This window comes from Chinchilla lanigera, unplaced genomic scaffold (assembly GCF_000276665.1).
Source record: "Chinchilla lanigera isolate Chin_1 unplaced genomic scaffold, ChiLan1.0 scaffold00066, whole genome shotgun sequence".
In the NCBI taxonomy this organism is placed as follows: Eukaryota; Metazoa; Chordata; class Mammalia; order Rodentia; family Chinchillidae; genus Chinchilla; species Chinchilla lanigera.
Window position 1 is genome coordinate 210424 of NW_004955467.1, and position 24308 is coordinate 234731.

The following is a 24308-nucleotide window of genomic DNA, read 5'->3' on the forward strand; positions in this document are numbered from 1 at the left end:
AAAGGGCAACTGGAATGTGGGAAAAGAGAAGGGAAAGAAGGAGAAATTTTGTATGTATGTATATACAGGATAGTTAACATAGTTGTTCTACTGTCTTCTATTTCTTTGCTGAAAGAAACTGTCAATGAGTCCTTGATTGTTCAGTATTGCATGTTGCTATCTGTTTTCATGAGAAACCACTTTGAAGATATCAATATGTAATACAACAAGCATTGTGAATTTCCTACTACTTTGTTTGTAACTCCATATTATCTGTACTGTTCCTCTGCTATTTTGTAAAAGGCTGTCTGTTAATGTTTTCCTCCTTTTATTTTTAAAATAAAAAAAAGCTACAAGATACAGAATCAAATCACATGTTATGTAAGTTTATGTCCCACCTGAACAGACACCTCTCATTAGAAGACATACAAATGAGCTGGAGATGTGGCTCAATGGTAAAACACTCACCTAGCATATATGAGGCTCTGAGTTTAGCACTACAAAAAAAAATCCTTAGAAAACATACAAATGGTCAACAAGTTCATGAAAAAGGGCTCAACATCAATAATCACATAAATTAAAACCATAATACTCCATACCTGTTAGAATTACTTTTACTTAAAAAGATAAAATACAACACAATTGAACAATAAAGGTGAAGGAACCGAAAAAGCATTACATAGGGTGCAGAGTGTCTAAGAGAATGGCATGAAGAAAAACATCCTTAGAGCCAAACAGGGAGCTGAAGAAAGGGAAACAGAGATGAAACTGGTCCAGGTAAGACCAGAGTCAAGTTTAGAAATGATGGGGCACCCAAGCACTGAAGACTCTATGATAAAGGTTAAAGGACAAAAATAGAGGGGCTGGGGATTTAGGTCAGCAGCACAGCGCCTGCCTGGCAAGCGCAAGGTCATGAGTTCAATACCTGGTACTGGAAGGAAAAAAAAAAAGACAAAAGTAGAGCAACAGTAGTTTGCTAATGAATATTACAACATGAAATGAAAGAAAATGTGACATAAAAACATAAGATGAAGTGTAGTAAAAATATAGATGTCTAGTATGCAACTGAAATTAGTTATCAATTTAAAACAGGCTGTAATGAACATGTAAGCCTCATGATAAGAATGAAGCACAAACCTGTAGTAAAAAAAAAAGAAAGAAAAGTATGTCAGTACAGAAAATCATCAAAGCACAAAAGAAGATAGAAAGAAGGAAACAAAGGAACAACAGATATATAAAAAGCCAGGTAATAATTAACAAAATGGCAATCACAAGTCCTTACCTATCAAGAATTACTTTAAATGTAAATGCATTAAATTCTCCAAACAAAAGACACTGAGTAGCCATGTTCTTTGACCCAACTGTACACTGCCCACAGCAAACCCACTTCACCTTGATGGATATCCACACACTGACACTGACAGGCCTTTTTATATGGTGCCTCATAGGCAGTCAGCTGCACCCAGATGAAGCCACTGGCTGCCAAAAACTCACTGACGTGGGTGAGGAACAGAAACTTTTGTGTCCTGTGAAAAGCAGATGACCACACATGTTGCTGCTGATGCTCTGAGTAAAGAATAAAAGGGTTATGTGTGTTTAAATCAGTGGCAGGACCAAATCAAAAAGCTTCCTCATGAAGCAAGTTGTCTTCACCCATGTTCATATGTGCCTGCTATTGAGTAAAGGGCATTCTTATTACAGACCAAGGAAAATTAGAAAAATAAAACACAAATCTGTTTGAGGTGGAGCTTGAGATGTCAATGTGAACATCCACTACTTGGTTAAAAAAATGAAAAAAGGATATGCCTGGACTGATGGATACAACTGTGCCTGTGGCCCAAAAGCACTAACAGAATCCACAACTTTTCAGTCTTTCTAAAGATGATCAGCCTTTTGTTACTCTGTGTCTTGTAGCACAAACACTCGCATACTCTTCTGAAGAAACAACAAACTAAGAGAAATAAGGAAAGCTTGATATGCTGGTGTACATCTGTACTCCCAGCTACTCAGAAGGTGATACAAGAGGATCACAAATTCAAGGCCATCCTGGGCAACTTAGGGAGACCTCATCTCAAAATTAAAAATAAAAAAGGGCTGGGGATGTAGCTCATCGTGAAGGGCCTGAGTTCAATCTCCAGTACTGCAAAATATAAATAAATAAATAAATAAATAAATAAATAAATAAATAAATAAGGCTGAGTATGTAGCTCTGTGGTAGAAAGCTTGCCTAGAACACATGAGGACAAAGGTTCAATCCTCAATACTGCAAAATAAAAGAAAAATAAGGAAGAGGCTACAGAATGTGCTCAACTTTGGGTCTATGGAATGAAAGAAATCCAAGAATAATGCCAAGAACAGACTGCCAACAGATGCAGGCTATCATATCTCAGAGCTTCTACTTCTAAGTCTGAATCCAATAAAGAATAAGAATTGTTCAGAGTAACAAACAAATAAGACAGCACCTCAAAAAATAAAAAAGAAAACGACAAATAGAAAAAGACATTCAAGCAAATAGAAACCAAAAAGAAAGCAGAGGTATCTATATTTACATTAGACAAAATAAATTTAAGAAAAAACTTTTAAAAAGGCAAAAGACATAAAAATACTAGTTCCTGGGCTGGGGATTTAGCTCAGCAGCAAAAGCGCCTGCCTGGCAAGCGCAAGGTCGTGAGTTCGGTTCCCGGTACCGGCGAAAACAAACAAACAAACAAACAAAAATACCAGTTCCTTAAGAGGCTATAACAACTGCAGACAGATAAGGATCCAACGCTGGAGCATCTAAATATATAAGGCAAGTATTAACAGATATGAAGGGAAAAATACAATAATAGATTACTTCAGTGCTCTACTTTCAATAATGCATAGGTCATCCAAACAGAAAATCAGTAAGGAAACACTAGACTTGAACTACACTTTACCAAAAAGACCTAATATGTAAAGATCACATCACCCAACAGCTGCAGGATAAACATTCTTCTCCAGCACACACCTGGAATATTCTCCAGGATAAACCATTTGTTAGGCCACAAAAAAGTCTTAATGAAGGGCTAGGGATGAAGCTCAGTGGCACAGCACCTGCCTGCAGACACAGGCTGTGAGTTCAATTCCCAGTACAAAAGAAAGAAAGAAAGAAAGAAAGAAACTTCTAGCTAAAAATTTGACCAGGGATGTAGCTCAGTGGCATAAGCTCCTGCCTGGTAAGTGCAAGGTCCTGAGTTTCATTCCCAGTACCAAAAAAAAAGTTTTTGCAGCCAGGGATATACCTCAGTGGCATAGTGCCTCCCTGGCAAGTGCAAGGTCCTCAGTTCAATTCCTGGTCCAAAAAAATTGCTTTAAAAAGTCTTAATGAATTTAAGAAGATTAAAAGAAAACTATCTATTCTGACCACAATGGTAAGAAACCAGAAATTGGTAACAGAAAAAAAAAAAGAGAGAAAATTCATAGGTTTGTATTAAATAACACTACACAACCAATGGGCCAAGGAAGAAATTGAAAAGTAAATCAAAAAATATTTTCAAATAAATAAAAATTAAAATATAACATACCAAAACATAATGGATGCTGCAAGAGCAATGCTGAGAGAAATTTATAGCAATAAATGTCTATATAAATACCTCAAATAAACACTATAAGCCTCTCACCTCAAGGAATCAGAAAAACTATGCCCAGAGTTAGTAGAATGAAGAAAATAACAAACAGCAGAGCAGAAGTGTGTGAAACACACACACACAAAATAAAAGTTTGAGGGGTTCTCCAGCTTTCTGGAGTCTCCTACCCTGATCTATCACAGTAATTATCTATCTCTTCCTTTTTTTCCCCTTTCCAATGAAGTCTCCAAGAAAATGTCTTCCTTTCCTTAAACTTTGTTTAAAAAGTTTTCTGAAAAGAAATAAAATTAACAAACTTTAGCTAGACTAAGCAAAAAAGGAGACAACTCAAAATAAGAAATGAAAGAGCCATTCTATCTCATACCACTGAAATATAAAGACTCATAAGAGATTACTGTGAACAATTATTTGCAAACAAGGTAAATTCCTAGAGATGTTCAACTTACCAAGATTAAATCATGAAGAAGCAGAAAATTTGGATATACTAGTAATGTGTTAGGAGATTGAATTAATAACTGAAACATTTCCCATCAAAGAAAAGCTTAAGACCTGATGGCTTACTTAGTAAAATCTACCAAATATTTATAGAGGAATTAGTACCAATCTTTTCTCTGTTCCAAATCCCATTTAGTGAAATACACACAAACACGCTACTAAAAAAAAGTTTACAGGCCAGTATCCCTGGTGAACATAGATGCAAAAATCCTTACCATAACACTAGCAAGCCAAATTCAATAGCACATTAATAGGATAATACTCCACAGTGAAGTAGGACGTGATAAATAAATATGACACACAACATTAGCAGAATGAAATATAAAAGCCATATAATAATCTCAGTGGATTTGATAAAATTCAACAGCACAATGATAAAAACTGTCAACAAATTAAGTATAAAAGGAATATTAAACTTAACATAGCAAAGGCCACTTATTACAAACCCACATGTACCATCACACACCAGTGAGACACTGAAAGCTTTTCCTCTGAGATGGGCAACAAGATGAGTGCACTCACCCTTGCCACCTGCATTCACTGTAGTTCTGAAAGTATCAGCCAGAGAAATTAGGCCCAAAACGGCATACAGATCAGAAAACAAGTAAAATTTTCTCTGTCTACAGATGACATAATCTTATACTTAAAAACTCTAGGCAGACCCCACCAAAAAACTGTTAGAACTAACAAACCAATTCAGTAAGCAAACGTGCAGGACAATGACCAAAAAAACCTATTAGAACTAATAAATGAATTAAGAAAAGTTACAGAATATAAAGTCAACATATAAAACTCATTTCTGTTTCTTTATAAATAATACCAAATTACTGAAAAAGAAATTAAGAAGACAGGGCATGGTGGCACATACCTATAACCCCAGCACTTGGGAGGCTGAGGCAGTAGGAGAGCTGCAAGTTTGAGGTCAGCCTGGGCTACATAGTAAGTTCAGGACCAGCCTGAACTATAGAAAATAATCCACTTATAATATCATCAAAAAGAATAAGACACTTAAGAATAGATTTAAACATGCAAGTGGACCTTTCCCATGATAGTTATAAAGCACTGATGAAAGAAATGAAAGACAAAAATGGAAATACCCCATGTTCATGGATCGGAAGACTCAATACTGTCGAAGTATCCACACCACCCAGATGCAATGTAATGCCTATCAAAATCCCAAGGGCATTTTCACAAAAATAGAAAAAAAAAGTAACCCACCTTGAAAATACGCAAAGGACCTGAAGAGACTTTTCTCAAAAGACATATGAATGTGCTCACAGATAACATGAAAAATGCTCAGAATCACTACACTAGGGAAATACAAATCAAAACTACCTCACACCTGCTCGAATGGCTATTATCAGAAAAACAAAAATAAAAATCTAATTTGTAAAGCTTACCAACCCATATAATAATCTCCAAGGGACTTTTAGTAAGTTATAAGTGGTGCAAAATTGTTTCATGGAGTACAACTGGCTTGCTTGATTTAATAAAACATTAATCAAATTTTACTTTCATAGAACAGGATAATTTTCAAGGAAAAACTAGTGTTTTGGATTAGTAATCTGAACTGATTAAATATTAATTTTTATTGAGTTTATTGGTACATTTTGAATATACACAATGATCATTTTCATCATAGGGAATTTGTACCCATACATGATATATTTTGATTCCTCTTTTTTCCCCCAATCTCTTCTCCTCCCTTCAACCAACCTTCCCCTCCCTATTTACAAAGTTTTGTTTCTATTTTATCTTTTCTTAATTGCCTTTTTCCTTTTCCCTTCCCCCACCCTAGTTCTTCCTTCCCTTTGAACAATTTCTTTCCATTTCACAATATCCATTGTACATTTTGATCCTTATTTACTGCTTTAGTTTCTCACACCAAGGAGACAATTCAGTGTTCAAACATATGAGTCCAATGTATTTCACTTAAGAGTATGACCTCAAGTTGCATCCATTTACTGAGAAATTTTTATAGCAGCACAGTTTGTAATAGCTAAATCTTGGAAACAACCCAAATGCCCATCAACCGAGGAATGGATAAAGAAGATGTGGCTTTATCATCTCAATAGATGCAGAAAAAGAATTTGACAAAGTCCAACACTCATTCATGATAAAAACTGTACAGAAAATTGAAAGAGATTTTTTTTTCAGAATAGATGGGCTTTACTTCAACCTGATCAAAGCCATCTATGACAAACTAACAGCCAATGTCATACTAAATGGACACAAACTGAAAGCTTTCATGTTAAAATCAGGAATAAGACAAGGATGTCCACTGTCACCACTCATATTCAACATAGTTCTGGAGACACTAGCCAGAGCAATTAGAAAAGAGAGAAATAAATGGAATAAGGATTGGAAAGGAAGAGGTGGAATTATCATTATTTGCAGATGACATGTCATTCTACAAGGAAAACCCCAAAAGCCACCAAAAGACTCCTAAAGTTAATCAACAAATTCAGTAGCACAACTGGATACAAAGTCAACACTCAAAAATCAATAGCATTCCTATACAAAAACAACAAACACACTGAGAGAGAAATTAGGGAAACCATACCTTTCACAATAACATCCAAAAAAACTGAAACACAGACTTGGAAAGCTTCAGTGAGCTGCCTGGGAGCCCAAGACCCCTGTCTCTGCCTCCTGCCACCATCTTAGGAATGAACCTGAATCCCCAGATACCTAGAGAGATTTGAAAATGACAAAAAGAAGGAGCAAGATGCAATCTCAGCCAAAACTCCACCCAGAACAAGTCCAGGAAACATCAACATGGAAGAACATGGAAGTCACACACCTGAAATCTCTGAAATGATAGCAACTGAAGTAAAGAACCAACTACATCAGGCTATCAAGAAAATCAGATCAAAAACAATTGATCAGGTAAAAAAAGAAATGAAAACTATTATGAAAGAATTGCCAGCATGTCAAAAGAAGACATAGGTTTAAAAAACAGAGGAGCACAGAACAATGATGGAAAACTTAAATGAACAGTATAGGAAAGAATTAGAATGCATGAAACAGATTCAGAGAGACATTCAGGAACTCAAAAATCCCACTGAAAGCAGGAAGAACCATTTGAATGAAACAGGAAGATAGACTCTTAGACCTTGAAGACAGCATTACAGCTAGTGACAGTGAAAGAAAAGATCTTTTAAATTAACAAAGGAACAGCAAATAACAACTGAACAGCCGCATGATGAGGCAAAGAAAAACAATATAAGGCTGATAGGTGTCAACAAAAGAGCAGGAGGCAACATCAACGACATACAAAGACTATTTGCAGAAGTAATAGCAGAAAATTTCCCAAGCATGGGACAAGAAGCCTATGTGTATAAATGGGGCATATAAAACCCAAATTAGTAATAACCAAAATAAATCTATACCCAGACACATAATAATCAAGATCCCAGAAATTCAGCAAAAGAACAGAATATTAAAAGCTGTTAGAGAAAAGAAACACATCATCTATGAAGGAAAGCCCAACAGAATCACAGCACACTTCTTTTTTTAAATTTTATTTTAAAAATAAAAGGAGGAAAACATTAACAGACAGACAACATTTTACAAAATAGCAAAAGAACAGTACAGACAATAGAGTTACAAACAAAGTGGTAGGAAATTAACAATGCCTTGTTGTACTACATATTGATATCTTCAAAGTGCTTTCTCATAAAAACGGATAGAGACATGCAATATTCATCAATCAAGGACTCACTGACAGTTTCTTTCAGCAAAGAAATAGAAGACAGTAGAACAACTATGTTAACTATCCTGTATATACATACATACAAAATTTCTCCTTCTTTCCCTTCTCTTTTCCCACATCCCAGTTGCCCTTTACCCTTGAGTGTTTTCCTATCATTTCACAATGTCTATCATGCCTCCGAGTTTAAATTAACTCTGTCAGGTTTTACACTAGTGAGACAATGCGGTGCTTGCACATGCAGGTCTGATTTATTTCACTTATGAGTGCGGTCTCTAGTTGTGACCATTTACCTCTAAAAGGCCTTGAGTTCATCTTTCTTTATAGCTGAGTCATATTCCATTATATAAAAGTACCACAATTTTCTTATCCAATCCTCGGTGGATGGACATTTGGGTTGCTTCCACACTTTAGCAATTACAAATTGTGCTGCTATGAACATAGGTGCACATATATCACTGTGAAATGTTGTTTTTAGATCTTCTGGAAAAATACCCAGAAGGAGAATAACAGCAGACTTCTTAACACAGACCAACAAGTCATGAAGAGGTTGGAGTGAAGTATTTCAGGTCCTGAAAGAAAACAACTTCCAACCCACATTGCTGTACCCTGCAAAGCTATCTTTCAAAATTGATGAAAAAAATTGATGAAGAAATAAGATACTTCCATGACAAAGATCAACAGAAGAAATTCTTGAGCGCCAAAAGAGTACTGAAAGATATTCTATGAAGAGATAAAAATGATCACAATCTCAAGACCAACAATAGAAAAGAACTACCAAGCAAAGTAGGCAATTAAACAGAGGGGGAAAGTACAGAACCAACAGTGGGAAAATAACATGACAAGGATAAGTCAATACATATCAGTAATAGCCATTAATGCAAATGGCCTCAATGCATCAACCAAAAGAAACAGACTGGCAGAGTGGATCAAGAAACAAAATGCATCAATATGCTGTATAAAAGAAACACATTTAACTCAAAAGGAAATCCATAGACTGAAAGTTAAAGGATGGAAAACAATACTCCATGCAACAGGAACCCAGAAAAAAGCAGGAATAGCTATTCTGTTTGCAGACAAGGTGAACTTCAAACAAACAATGATTAAAAGAGATAAAGAAGGTCACTATATTCTTGTCAAGGGAAAACTGTAAGAGGAAGAGATAACAATCATAAATATATATGCACTAAATATAGGAGCAGCCAATTATATAAGGCAAATTTTAACAGACATAAAAAATCAAATAAGTAATAACACAATTATAACAGGGGATTTTAACATCATACTGTCAAAAAGAGATAGATGAACTAGACAAAAAAATCAACAAAGAAATAACAGAACCAAACCAAAGGCATGAACAAATGGACTTAGTAGATCTTTACAGAGTATTCCACCCAACAACATTAGAATAAACATTCTTCTCAGCTGCACATAGAACATTCTCTAAAATAGACCACATACTAGCACATAGAACATGCTTAAATAAATGCAAAGGAACTGAAATTATCCCATGCATATTATCAGACCATAGTGCAATGAAACTGGAAATAAATGATAAAAGAAATTTGATCTTTAAAAAAAATTTATCAAAAACTCTATAAACAAATGGAAATTAAATAACACCCTCCTGAACAACCAATGGGTCACAGAAAAAATTAAAGTAGAAATTAAATACTATCTACCATCAAAGAAAAATGCAGATACAAACCTCCAGAACCTGTGGGACACAATGAAAGCAGTCCTCAGAGGAAAATTAATAGCAATGGATTCCTACATCTGGAAAACAGAACGAACACAAATAAACAATTTTATGCTACACCTCAAACTTCTAGAAAAAGAAGAGCAAGTTAATCCCAAAGTCTGAAGGGAGGAAACTATAAAGATCAGAGCAGAAATTAACACAATTAAGACTAAGAAAACAATAGAAAAAATTAATGAATCAAAGAGTTGGTTCTTTGAAAAAAATAAATAAAATTGATAAACCCCTAACCAATCTTATCAAAAAAAGGAAAGAAAAAACTCAAATCCATGCAATAAGGAATGACAGGAGTGATATCACTACAGACCCTGTAGAAATTCAGAAGATCACCAGGCATGGTGGCACACGCCTGTAATCTCAGCACTCAGGAGGCTGAGGCAGGAGGATCATTGTGAGTTCAAGATCAGCCTGGGCTACAAAGTGAATTCAAGGCCAGCCTGAACTGCATAGCGAGACCTTGTCTCAAAAAAAAGACAAAAAAAAAAAAAAAAAGAAATTCAGAAGATCATCAATATCTACTTCAAAAATCTTTACTCTCATTGGATGGAAAACACAGAAGAAATAGACAGATTCCTATATACATAGGAATTACTAAAACTGAATCAAGAAGATATAAAAATGTTGAATAACCCAATATCAGCCAATGAAATTGAAAATGTAATAAAAAAAACTTACCAACAAAAAAAAAACCCAGGTCCTAATGGATTCACAGCTGAATTCTACAAGTAACTTAGAGAAAATTTAATACCAATTCTTCTCAAACTCTTTAAAGAAATAGAAAGGGAAGCAATTCTTCCAAACTCATTCCTGGAGGCAAGTATTACCCTGATACCAAAATCAGAAAAAGAACTAACCAAAAAAGAGAACTATAGGCCAATATCCCTGACGAACATAGATACAAAAATTGTCAATAAAATACTAGCTAACAGAATGAAGGAAATCATCAAGAAGATAATACACCATGACCAGGTGGGATTCATCCTAAGAATGCAGGGATGGTTCAATATATGTAAATCAATCAATGTAATATACCCTATCAACAGAGCTAAAGACAAGAATCACATGATCATCTCAATAGATGCAGAAAAAGCTTTTGATAAAGCCCAACACTTATTCATGATAAAACCCTAAAGAAAATTGGCATAGATGGACTTTACCTCAATCTGATAAAAGCCACCTATGACAAACCAAGAGCCAACACCATACTAAATGGACACAAACTGAAAGCTTTCACATTAAAATCAGGAATAAGACAAGGATGTCCACCGTCACCACTCCTATTCAATGTAGTTCTGGAGACACTAGCCAGAGCAATTAGACAAGAGCGAGAAATAAATGGAATAAAGATAGGAAAGAAAGAAGTGAAATTATCTTTAGTCACAGGTGACATGATACTCTACATAGAAAACCCCCAAAATTCCACCAAAAGATTCCTGGAATTAATCAACAAATTCAGTAGCATAGTTGGATACAAAGTCAACATTCAAAAATCAATAGCATTCCTATACACAAAACAACAAACATACTGAGAGAGAAATTAGGAAAACCATACCTTTCACAACAGCATCCAAAAAACTGAAATACTTAGGAATTAATCTAACAAAAGTAAAAGATCTATACAGTGAAAATTATAGTACTCTGAAAAAAGAGATTAAAGAGGATTTCAAAAAATGGAAAGATATTCCTTGCTCATGGATAGGAAGAACCAACATTATGAAAATGGCCATACTCTCAAAATTGTTATACAGATTCAATGCAATCCCAATCAAAATACCATTAGTATACCTCACAGATCTAGAGAAAACATTCCTAAAACTCATCTGGGACCAGAAAAGACCCAGAATAGCAGAAGGAATCCTGGGCAACAAAGGCAAGGCAGGAGGCATCACAATCCGTAACTTGAAACTATACTACAAAGCCATTGTGATAAACTCAGCATGGTATTGGGGAAAAAAAAAAAAAAAACAAAACAGACCTGAGGATCAGTAGAACAGACTGGAAGATGCAGACACAACCACAAACACACTCAGCCACCTTATCTTTGACAAAGAAGCCAAACACGTTCACTGGAAGAAAGACAGCCTCTTTTTGTTGTTGTTGTTGTTTTTGTTTTTCTCCGGTACCGGGAACCGAACTCACGACCTTGCGCTTGCCAGGCAGGTGCTTCTGCCGCTGAGCTAAATCCCCAGCCCCAAGACAGCCTCTTTAATAAATGGTGCTGGAAAAAACTGGCTCTCCACATGCTGAAGACTAAAATTAGACCCATGCCTATCACCATACACTAAAGTCAAAATGGATCAAAGATCTAAATATTAAAACACAAACACTAAATCTACTGGAAGAGAAAGTAGGCAGAAATCTTGAAGACACAGGGGTAGGCAGAGAATTCATGAACAAAACCCAAACTGCACAGAAATACTTTAAAGAATCAACAACTGGGATCTCATCCTACTGAAGAGTTTCTGCACATCTAAAGAAATCAACAGCAGAGTAAAAAGAAAACCCACAAATTGGGAAAAAATTTTAGCCAACTGTCCCTCAGACAAAGGACTTCTATCTAGAACATATAAAGAATTTTAAAAATTCAGGTCCCCAAAATTCAAAGACCCAATGCAAAAATGGGCATCTGAAATGAACACACATTTCTCACATGAAGAAATACAAATAGCAAATAAATACATGAAAAAATGTTCAACATCATTAGTCATTCAAGAAATGCAAATTAAAACAACACTGAGATTCCATGTCACCCCAGAAAGAATGGCTATCATCAAGAAATCAACCAATTACAAATGCTGGAGGGGCTGTGAGGAAAAGGGAACCCTCTCCACTGTTCATGGAAGTGTAGACTAGTGCAGTCATTGTAGAGATCAGTCTGGAGATTCCCCAGTAAACTAGGATTAGAGGTCCCATTCAACCCAACTAGTTCTCTTTTGGGTATTTTTCCAGAAGAAATGAAAGCATTATACTACAGTGTTGTATGTGCACCCATGATTATAGCAGTGCAATTTATAATAGCTAAATCTTGGAAACAACCCTAATGACCATCAACTGAGGGATGGATAAAAAAAGATGTGGTATTTTTACACAATGGAATATTAATCAGCTATAAAGAAAGATGAGCTAAAGGCTTTAATAGGTAAAGGGATGCAACTAGACCATACTCATAAGTGAAATAAATCAGACCCACATGTGTAAACATAATACTGCCTCCATAGTGTAAGAACCTGAAAGTAAATAAAATCTGAAAGGGACAACAGATATTGTGAAAGAGAAAGAAACTGCTCAAAAGGATAGGACAACTGGGATGGGGGAAAAGAGAAAAGAAAGAAAGAAGGAAAAATATGTGTATGCGTATACACAAGATAGTTAAGATAATTGTACTACTAATTTCTATTGCTTTATTGAAAGGAATAGTTAATGTTTAATTGTTTCATCAATCTTACATGCCTATATCTGGTTATCTGAGTAACCACTTTGAAGGTAACAATATGTGATATAACAACCATTATTGATTTCCTATCATCTTGTTTGAAATTCTACACAGTTTTTATTGTTTTTGTGTTGTTTTATTTATGTCTTTGTGCTATTTTGTTTTTGTTCTTTTCTCTTTAAAATAAAAAAATGAAGATGTGGTTTGTGTGTGTGTGTGTCTGCCATAAAGAAATACTAATTTTAAAACCCAGAAAGTGCAAATAGTCTCCTATGAAAAAAGAGCTACTTTTGTGGACCTGAAAAAAAAATCACACATTGACCCCATAACTTTTAGATTTTTAGTAATTTAAATATTTCCTGTAAATTTTACATTTACCAAAAAATAATAACAGGCTGGGTGTGGTAGTGCACGGCTATAATCTCAGCACTTGGGAAGCTAAGACAGGAGGATTGCTGCAAATTCAAGGCCAGCCTGGGCTACAAAGTGAGTTCAGGCCAGCCTGAACCATATAGTGAGACCCTGTCTCAAAAAGACCAAAAAAAAAAAAAAAAAGAAAAGAAAAGAAAAGAAAAAGATAAAAACAAAACAAAACAAAAAAACCTCTGGAAAAAATTTAGAAACCAGAATTACACCTCCGTAAATTTCAAATGACATAAGAAAGCAATGTGACCATACCTCCCCAGGTGTTGATATGAATTTTCTTCCACCACACATATAGGAAAAGAAGAGCAGACAGGAAGAACTGGGAGGTGGTGTTGGCCCAGGCAGACCCTCTGAAGGAGAAAAGTCATCGTTACTCCTGAGCAAATCCTTTCAAATATGAACCAACAGACAGTCCTGGTGAGCTTTGGCTCCATGGTACACTCAGTTTACATGAGTCTGAAGCTCCTTCACTGTCTTCTCTTAATACTTTAAAAACTGCACCCATTTGTAGTACACTTATTTTATTCCCATTGAGACTGAGTTTGTGGAAGAAACCAATATTACTATTCACCAATGGGAAATAAAAGGACATAAATATTTACCACTATTTCTTTTTTTTGGTACTGGGAATCAAACTCAGGACCTTGCCAGGCAGGCGCTTATGCCGCTGAGTTATATCCCCAGCTCTTTACCACTATTTCTTGTGGAACAGCCTTAAATAACCCATTGAATAATTTCTCAGATATAGCTAGTCAAAGGGATATAGCTAGTCAAAAAGAATATATCAATCAGCTACTGTGTTCAAAGCATTGCCCTACATCCTACTAGCTTTATTTTCTAGGATTTTCTAGGATTATTTTCTAGGATTATAACAGGCTTGTTTTCCACTGGAATTTAAGCTTGGGACATCTGCAGTACGTGGCATTTTATCACTACAAATAAAATGTCCACGTTGTTAAAGTGAGCCAGGAACTCTGCCTTCTTGTCTATTTTTCATTTCACTCTCTTGTCCAGTCTTCACATTTTATCATTTATTAATCCATTCTTATACTTTCTTATCTTATCCCACTCTCAAAACTGTCCTACTACAGTTCCTTGGGAAACTTCTTAGAGAAGTCTCTGAGGTGCACCTCACAGGAGAGCTGCATACCTGTATGGTCAGGTGCTGGTCCTCACTCTGGCCTTCTGACTCCAACTTCCCCTGACTATCACCTTATCCAGTTTTTTAGCATAAAGATTTTTAAATGGGCTTTCACTGATTGTGGTTGTTTTTGTTGTTGCTTGGTTTTTGTTTGTTCTCACTGTGCCGGGGATCAAACCCAGGGCCTTGAACAGCCAGGCAAGTGCTCTATGATGTGTTATGTTCTAATCCTCTGCTATCCTTTCGCTGATGGCTTTTAGCAGTAAGAAATAACATCTTCATCACCATCCAGTATCCACATTAACATGTGTACACACAAGCACCCATATATACCTGAAACAAATCTCAAAAAAATACCTCCACAATAGCTGGTGCTCCACACATTTGCTATTCCATTTCATTTTCTTCTGTTTGATTCTTAATATATTTCATTTTTTAAAAGTGCTAACCAGGATCCACTAAACTTATTTTTGTTTACAAAGGAACACACTACCCTGAGCACACCAAAAGTGCTGGGGCTCAGTCTGCACTGCAGGCATGATCACTCTCTAGCCATGTGTGCAAGGCTGGCCCTGGGCTGAGCTGCCAGCGTGTACCCGGGTGAGGGGTGGATCTGCAGAGCACCTGCCAAAGGAAGCCCACGCTGATGGTGCTTGCTGGCTTGCTCTGTGGGACCCTCTTGTTCTTGAGCTTCGGAAGACAGAATCTGCCTCATGTTCTCACAATTCAGAACCTAGGAGAGTCCCTACAAGCATCCACCCACTTCTGCCTCTGCCTCTGCCTCGGTCACCCACCTCAGCCTTCGTGGACTGACCAGCTCCCTTCTCCCCGTTAACCTGCTTCTACTCACAGCTCTCAGCTTACACATCACCTCCTCCAAGACCCTGCCCTTTCTGTCTACCTAACTTTCACCCATTTTCAACAGCCTGTGTGAATTGCTCCCGCCATGGGCTCACACAGCAACCAGCTCTCACCTGTCTTTCAGGTAAGAAAACAGGCCTCTGGGTGACTGTTTGTTTACCTGTGTGCACTCCCTCAGATCGCTTCACCCCCTGCATCCTAGCCCTTAGGGCTGGAGCCAGCATACACTCAAGTTTTTATTGAATGAATGGGTCATGACTTACACTACTCCGAGATCCAGGGCATACAGCAAGAGGGCATTCATGCCCACGTTGATGACATTCGCTGCAATTCCAATAATAACTTGGGGCATGATGATGCCCTAAATTACCAAACAAATAGGAAAATAGCATTTTCAAAAGCTACTCAGCTACGCTGTCAAGTGAACTTTCACAGTTAAATAAGTAACTTTTTTAATGAGATGGGGTCTTACACTATTGTCCAATCGGGCTCACGCAATCCTCCTACCTCAGCCTCCCCAGTAGCTGGGACCACAGGCCTGCATCACTGTGCCCTGCTTACAGGTGACGACTGCAGGCAGTTACACAAGACTGGAACAGCCAGGAGCAGAAAAAAACAGATATCCTCCCCGAACCTTGGTAGTGTGAAGTCTCATGTGCAAAGCACCCAGCAATGCCGGCTTTATAGCAGTGCACAGAGAACATTTGCCCACTTGTTTTATGGTACCAGCCCCCACTCCTTTTGTTTACACTGCCCCCTCTAGTACTCAGACATTTTCTTTAGGTAATATCTTCCTGTCATTTAAACAGAGTTGCCTGCTATGAAGGCAGAATGCATTTATTCTGGCTTCATGGGCAATGCCTTCATGTTTAAAGGCTAGCAGGATATTTGTCTGGGATAAACAGCAGAGGGACAGTGAAGAGTACTCAGCCTACGATTTTACCCACCCACCTCCTAGCCTCAGCCTCCTCCCTCATTTCCCAGTCTGCCTCTGGTGTTCTGAGGTCACAGTGCCCCTACCACTTGCAGGAATGTGCCTGAAGTAAATCCAAGCCCTTTCCCTCTAAATAAGAAATACAGGCCCAGTCCCAGGATAGTTGGGAAACTGAGTGCCCGCACCCGGAGCAGGTAAGAAGCTGAGAGGGATAAGATATGATCAGGAGGAAGTGGACACATTGTTATGAGCATCTTTCCTGGGCTGGATGGTATCCAACCACAAGGTCTTACATCTCTCACACAAAGAACTCTGGTAGGAAAAAAGTATGAATTACCTTTATAGCAAATTTCTTTAAAATATTTACATTTCTAATATTATAGAATAAAAAATATAAAAAGAAGCAATACCTGACTTTGTAAATATCTTGTCTGCAGCTGGAATAGGAATGCTGCCTACAAGATTAAACAGAAAGGCAAACATCAAGAGTTCACTTCAGTTCTGATTTTGTGGTGGTGGTGTTTTTGTGGTGCTGTGGCTGGAACCCAAGGCCTCACACCTCTTAGGCAAGCCCTCTACAATTGAGCTGCATCCCCAGACCCAGTTCTAATTTATAACATATTTCCTCTTGATGATGTCATGTCAAATTTAGAAAACTAGACTCACCATAAATAAACACTAGGGCATTAAGTATTTGAAATTTTTCACAGTAGATAAAGATTTAGTCCCTGAAAAGTAGACTGTAGTGGTTGATTGATTATGTCAACTTGAGAAGTTTAGAAGCTTAACTAGACTTGGCTCAGCAATTGGCTCAGTAATTCTACACCCTAGAGTGTAGAGGAGCCACCCTAGGGTTACCATCACCTAAATGATACAAAAGGGAAAAGAGGACGGACACTGAGGCTCCCATCCTTCAGCGAAGCTCCAGTCTTCACCTTCGGCTTGGACACCGCCTCCTGGTTTCTAGTACAGACTCTCCCACTTCCACCTTGGATCCATCAGTATTCCAGTGTAGACTCATCAGCCTTCCGTCGCAGCCCCATCGGCCTCCTGATATGGACTTGCACGGACACTGCAGTGAGCGCCAGAGCTTGGACTGAATACTTCGGTCTCCAGTGTGCAGACACCCTCTGCACACTTCCTCATTCAACTCTTTGGCTGACCGTTGTCAGCCAATTTTGTCATTCCTTATACATTTCTATATCTTGTGTTATATCTGTTTCTCTAGTAAAACCCTGACTGACACATAGACACAGGCAAATTCTAAACAGTTGAAGCATAAATTAAAGCCTTGTCATTCTGAATGGCTCCAAGGGTACCCAGGAAATGTTCTGATTAATTTGCTACCAAAAGTAGCCATGGAATAAGGAATCAAGAAGAAAACATTTTCCCTTCAATTCTTGCACTTAATTTAAGTGGGTGGACACCAGAGTGGTACAGTAAGGTAGGGACAGCAGGTCCCAGAAACAGCTGCTGAACTTTTGCACAAATGGCACCGTGGTCAATAGATGACAAGGCGTGAGGTGGGGCGACACAAACACATGCACAGCTTTGTGTCCAACAAGAACAGTCTCAACACTTACAGGAAGAGCAGGAATGGAAATCATCACATAAATCTGGGCTATCCTGCAATAAATAACAAGACAGTCTTTTGTTAAGATTAAAATGATTTCTGGTCATCCCATCCTCAAATTGAACCCACAGAATATTTTTAAAAGTTACAACTAAAAATAACTTCTAGAGGAGAAACTGAATCACAGCTCTGGTTTCCTGAAGCATACATCAAGGGCACTAGAGGCCTTCCTGTCTCTGCCATAAGAGAAAGTCTAGTGACATTTCCCAACTTGTTCTCAGTCTACAAAGTGGAGTGAACACAGCAAAAAGAAATAAAACTTGAGCACAGCGCAGAAACTCTTTGAAAGCATCAGGAGTACCTCACAGTGAGCAAGAGTCTACTAGAAAGGGCCATGTAGCCCAAGGACAATACCTGAGGCCATGCTGGAATTGAAGGTTTAAAAAAGGGTCTCTAAAAATAGTGTCAGTATTAGACTTTGGTCAAGGGGAAGACATTCTGTGTTGCAGGACACCAAAATGGGGGGATGACAGGAAAGGGAGACGAGGCCAAGGCACAGCACTTTCCTCCTGCTTGTCACCCAAGGTCAGGCGGTCCCTGTAGCTGTGGCACTTGGGCCCACAGTCACAGCTTCCAAAGGGTTCAAGTCCAGCTAACTGGCTGAAAATGTCAACACAGATATGCTGGGGGTGAAGCCAGGACCTTGTCCAAGTGAGGAAAGAGCTCAACCACTGAGCCACACCCCAGCCCAGACAGCCACATACTCTTGACCTAAGATTCTGAACTGGAGATGCTGACCTGGAAACCTCAGGGTCTTGTTTTAAGAGCAGGAGGAGGCGCTCAGCGTTGATGAAGACAGCCCAGCAAGGGAAGCAACACAGCAACAAGATAAGGATTCCTCTCTGAAGTATGATCCCCACACGTTTCAGGTTCTTGCCGCCGAAGGACTTGGGAAAGCAAACAGAAAGAACCCCATGGTTTAGGCCAAGACCCGGACCTTGCACTTCTGCCACCCCTGGGGCCCAGGCAGCCGAAGTTCCATAGCTGACATGCAGGGAAGCTGCAAAGCCAGCAGCACCCAGTGAACTCGGAGGCTGTTGGGGCGTTCTACACATCCTGGGATGCATAGGTCCCTAGTCTCCAGAATTGACACTTAACCAAGCGGGTACTGGAGCCTAGAATGCTGAGGGAGAGAATGAAGGCTTAGGGACTCAGGGGCCTTGAGAGACAGGGATATTTGCAGCAGCAGAGGAAGAAAGATATTTACAGTACGGGGATGGTCCAGTGGGTTAAGGACAGCCAGGTGCTTACCTAATTATGTCATCAAGAGAGATGAGGAAGGGACCTGGAAGAGGACTGGCCCAGCTGATAAGCGGGAATGCAGAAGGCATTGATGGGGGCTGAGCTGACAATGGGAGTACAAAGAACACTTTCAAGAAGCTTATGGAGGGCTGAGGAGTGGCTCAATGGTAAAGCACTTGCCTAAACGGCCAGAGACCCTAGGTTCCATCCCCAACATCACGGAAAAGAGGGCAAGGGGTTATGAGGAGCTAAGACAGGGAGGAAAAAGGCAAATGCACCCTTGAGAAGATGAGACCCAGAGGACGAAAGCTGTTAAACAAAATGATGGGAGACCAGTGATTTGGACTAATCTATGCTTGCCCCAGCAGACCAGATCAGACCAAAATGGAGTCCCTCTTGCTAAATGCCACATCATCAAACCCAGACTTTAAGAAACAGATCAACCCCAAAATGGACCAGTGTACCCTGAGAACAGGAGATCTCAACTACCTGAGTCTGTGCAATAAGAAGTTCCTTCTGCTTTAACCTATTTAAGAAAATAACCTACACGAAACTGATGTTGACCAGTTTATCTTCCAATTGCTTTGCTTTTTGTTCCTACCTTATAAAACCCACCATTCTGCCAAGGCTGGTGGAAGCACGCTCACTCTTTTGTAGAATGAAGCTGCCCCATTCTTAACTGCAAATAAAGACCAGTTAAATTTATAACTAAGTTTGCTGTAATTTTGTCTTTTGATGTCCTAAAGCTAACACAGCTATGCTTGTGTGTTTACAGTCATTAGCAGCACCGGATTTAACACATAAAAGGAAGGTGGACAACTCCCTAGGCAGCCTCTTGGGTAAAAGGTAATTGCCCCAAGAAAAATTGTGTGGGCAGGGTGCTCCTCACCTGAGACATTAGCGTGTCACAAGCAGAGGCTAAGCCAGTTCCCACTGAAATCCCAGTGACGTTCACAACCTGCAAGAAACAACAGGCCAGGTGTGGCATGCAGTGTCAATGTCAAACACCCCTTTATACCAAGGAACTTCTACAAGTTCATTTTTAAAGAACAATTCACAGTTGTATACTTAAGCCTATATATTTTAGATCAAATGGGTGTCCACATGAATCCTTGTTGATTACTGAACAAAAAAAAAAAAACATCTTTTAACCAAAGGATCATAACCACATTGTATCAACTGGGAAAACTTAAAACCTGTGTTTCTTAATACTACATGTTACAGTTTCTGTACTGAAAAGTCCAAGTAGGGTTCTGCAGTGTGCACTGTAGTCCTGGCTGCTCAAGAGGCTGCAAAAGGAGGACCATTTGAGCCCAGCAGTCCCAGGACAGCCTGGACAACATGGTGAGATTTTGTCTTCAAAAATTAAAGAAATAAAGATAAATAAAAGTTGTGGTTAATGTCTAAAGGCCATGCCCTGTTTGCTAGTAGGATGTGCATTTAAAAAAAAATAACAGGGTTGAGGGTGTAGCACATTCTAATGTGCTAGGTGGGCTCCTAAGCCTTTCATGTACATGGTGTATGACTGTTAATCCCACTTCTTGGGTAACATGGGTCACAAAAGCTTATGATATTTGCCCAGGTTACTCAGAGGGCATGAATGGAAGGTGGGGAATCTGGCTGTAGACCCTAGACTTAGTCCTGTAGTGAGGAATGGGTCACTTTCTTGACTAGACCTTATCCAGTGCCCTGACATTTAAGGTTACAGATACAAAAACACAGGTAAGGGCAGGGCCTATAAGTGCTGTTGTGGGACAGAGAAGAAGCACGGGAAATGCAGAGCCGGAGGTCTGGAGATCCCCATTTCCATCCGGGTCTCATGTGAAACAGCATTGGGATTCCCAGGTGGTAACGTCTCCACCTACTAAGACTATCCTGGTCCTACAGGTTGAATATCGGTTGAGAGTGACCCCCAAAGGTGCATGTGCTGGAAGCTTGTTTCCCAGTGTGCCAGAGTTGGGAGGTATTTCTTCAACAGGTGGGGCCTTGCAGAAGATAGTTAATCATTGGGGACACCGCCCTTGGAAGGAATTAATGTAGTACTTGAGGAATCCTGGTTAGATCTTGTGAATCCCTCTTGCTTCTTAACTCATCGTGTGACTGCTCTCTTCCTCTTGGAGGTGCCCTGGCCATGGTGCATCTGCCATGGTGTGGTGTAGCAGGAAGGCCCTTAGCAGAGACAAGCAGGAGCTGGTGCTGTACTCTAAACATTCTAGAACTATGAGCTAAATAAACCTCTTTTCTTTATGAAGTACACAGCCTTAGATATTTTGTCTTAGCAACAGACAGTGGACAAAGACATCTGGTAACCCAAGGCTCTAGTCCCCAGGAGCTAACAGGTCACATACAGAATGCCTAATGGCTACCCCATGAGGCAAAGGCTGGATCTAAATGCAACCCAGAGGACTCAGGGCACAGTGAGGATTGGACATGAAGCACCTGCACTACAACCCCGAATTCCTCCAGAGGCACCTCGGCCTACCAGGGAAGGAGAAAGGAGACATGTGTCATTTTCTGAACATTTTTCCACTTTTTGTTTTCTTTTGCTTTTGCTTTGACGAGGGTGGTTTTGTTGATGCTTTCTTTTTGCTATGTTTCACTTTGGGTAAACTAACTCATTTGGGTTGGCTTAGAATATTATTGCTCTACAGCTCACAGTTTATCCCTGGTCCAGTCAGCTGGCGCCAAAGCCACAGCAGCCATGGGCCCCACTGCTTCAGCGGTCACAAGCTTTTACAAAACTTGAGTTGGTGTCAGATCTCTCCCTTACCATGGACAACTTTATAATAAAACACAGGACAAAAAATGCTACTGTGTCTCCCATAGCAAATTGTCCAAGACACAGTCACAGTGTGCACTGTATGAGAATCTGCAAGAAAAATTTCACTAGCTCAGTACACAGAAAGCTCACCTTTCCCCTAATTTAACAGTTTGGCAAAACTGAGGTACGCTGAGACTCCCGCAGAGCACAGCGTGGAGCAGAAATGCAGCATCCTGCTACGGATGTTGCCCCCAGCTCCAGCTCCCTCCATCCCTGTTCCTTTGGCCCATTCCACCAGCTATTTATTTATCCTTCTCTACTTGATATATCTGTGTAAACCAGTTTAAGTTCTTTGTGGAATGAGGTGGAATATAAACAAATATTCTTTCACTTAAAGCAAACAGACACTTATAAATTCCTTCATACTACAAAGACTTTTTCGTAAGATCAAGGTTGTTCAAAGCTAACTCATTTTCATAAATAAAGTCATTCTGTGGCCGAGTCTATTGTCTTCACAGCGGTTAGTTACAATTCAACAACTGAATAAAAGGAAAGCATCACCTCCTCCTTGCCAAGGGCTGACAACACAGCTCCCAATCTAGGAGCTTATCACAGACAGTCCTTCCTGCCTGTGGAACATACCATCCTTCCTGTGCCCTATTCCAGCTCTCTAGATAATCGGGATTGTATTCAGTTTAGGCCTGTTATTTTTACAATGAAAACTAAGAAATCTTCTCTAACCTCTTATTGGATGATTTGGGGGATAAACAGAAAGAGGGAAGGAAATTGCCACAAACCACCACTATAATCTTAATTTAATTTTCCCCCAGATATATTTCTAAATAGTTTTAGTGAAATAAATGAAAGAACAGGAATCACAGGACTTTATGCAAATATATATCCTGAGGTTTTAAAGTCTCACCACATTACAGGATGGAAAAGCATAATGGGGCAGGGTTGAAGAATAGAACGAAACAAAAATAAACCAGAAGATGCCCAATGAGAACCAACTCGAAGATCAAGACAACTGAGCGATGTGTTTCTCTGAAATGGTTAGGCCAGCTCTGTGCAGGCCAGATCAGTGCCAGGAACTAAACTGAGCCAAAAATGAATATGAGCTTGAAAATCAGTGAAGAGAAACCAGAGACAGAGAAAATCAACACAATGGAGCCAGGGCCCAGACCCAGCAGCTCAGGAGTGAGGCAGGAAGGATGAAGGCAGCCCAGGACAGTGGAGTGGGAAACAGAAAAAAGGGGGATTCTAAGGAATGTGGGGAACAAAGGCCATGCTGACTCATGGAGATTGGAAGTCTAAAAACTATAAGAAGGGTGCCTGGGGTGTTGCTCACAGGTAGAGTGCCTGTCTAGCATGTATGAGGCCCTGGGTTCCATCCCCAGCACCACAAAATATAAAAAATTAAAAAATAAAAGAGGCAAGTACATCCGGACTCCAGGGAAGAGCTTCAAACTCTGGGCTGGAGGAGTCTCTGCATCTTCCACCTGATCTATCGCACAAGTGGTTGCCCGAGCTGGAAGCCTAGGTCAAGGATGGAGATACAACGATCAACAGTGGTCATGGTCAACAGAAGCAGGAGGAGAGGGGAGAGAAAGGTAAGCGCAACTATCACAAAGGCCACAGGAGAGCTGAGGAGGGTCAGGCTGAAACACTACCCACAGGGCAGCCGGGTGAGGGTGAATGCTCTGGCACCGACAAAGGAGTGAGAATGGGTCACTGCCAACTGCTGTCCAAGCAAGGTGAAGAGAGCAAGGGGTTGGACTGGAATGGGAGAAAACACAATGAAGACAGAATGTGGTCTGTCTAGCAAAGAGCATAGATGAAGACAGGCTGGAGGACCAGGTGAGGACAGGGGTGGATGTGGATGTTTTTATAGGAAAAAAGACTGGTGGTCCACACCTGTAATCCCAGAACTCTGGGAGCTTGAGGCAGGAGGATTACAAACTTGAGCTATGCCTGGGCAATTTAGTGGTTTATCAAGACCCTATCTCAAAATAAGAAATAGAAAAGGATGGGGACAGGGCTCAGTACAAAGGCCATGGGTTTAACGTCCAGTTTAAAAAAAAGAACAACAAACTCAAGGCTTTTATAGGTAAATGGATGCAACTAGAGACCATACTCATAAGTGAGATAAATTGGACTCACATGTGTAAACATTGCATTGTCTCCCAAGTGTAAGAACCTGAAAGAGTAAATAAAGCCCAAAACGTACAACAGACAATATGAAAGGGAAAGAAACTGTTCAAAGGAAGGAACAACTGGGATGAGGGAAAGAAGAAAAAGAAAGAAAGAAGGCAATATATATATAT

The 24308-nt window shown here is 39.4% G+C and overlaps 1 protein-coding gene across 1 annotated transcript in view; it reads right to left on the reverse strand.

Annotated features, from left to right (window-relative positions):
• LOC102028395 (multidrug and toxin extrusion protein 2-like) overlaps positions 1-24308 on the reverse strand; it is a gene marked incomplete in the record, with an annotated part of 62538 nt that overhangs the window by 33214 nt on the left and 5016 nt on the right. Inside the window, 6 exon segments of the mRNA XM_013522185.1 lie at positions 13665-13762; positions 15678-15775; positions 16759-16803; positions 17932-17974; positions 18720-18868; positions 20113-20181. Coding sequence (XP_013377639.1) covers positions 13665-13762; positions 15678-15775; positions 16759-16803; positions 17932-17974; positions 18720-18868; positions 20113-20181 — 502 coding nt within the window.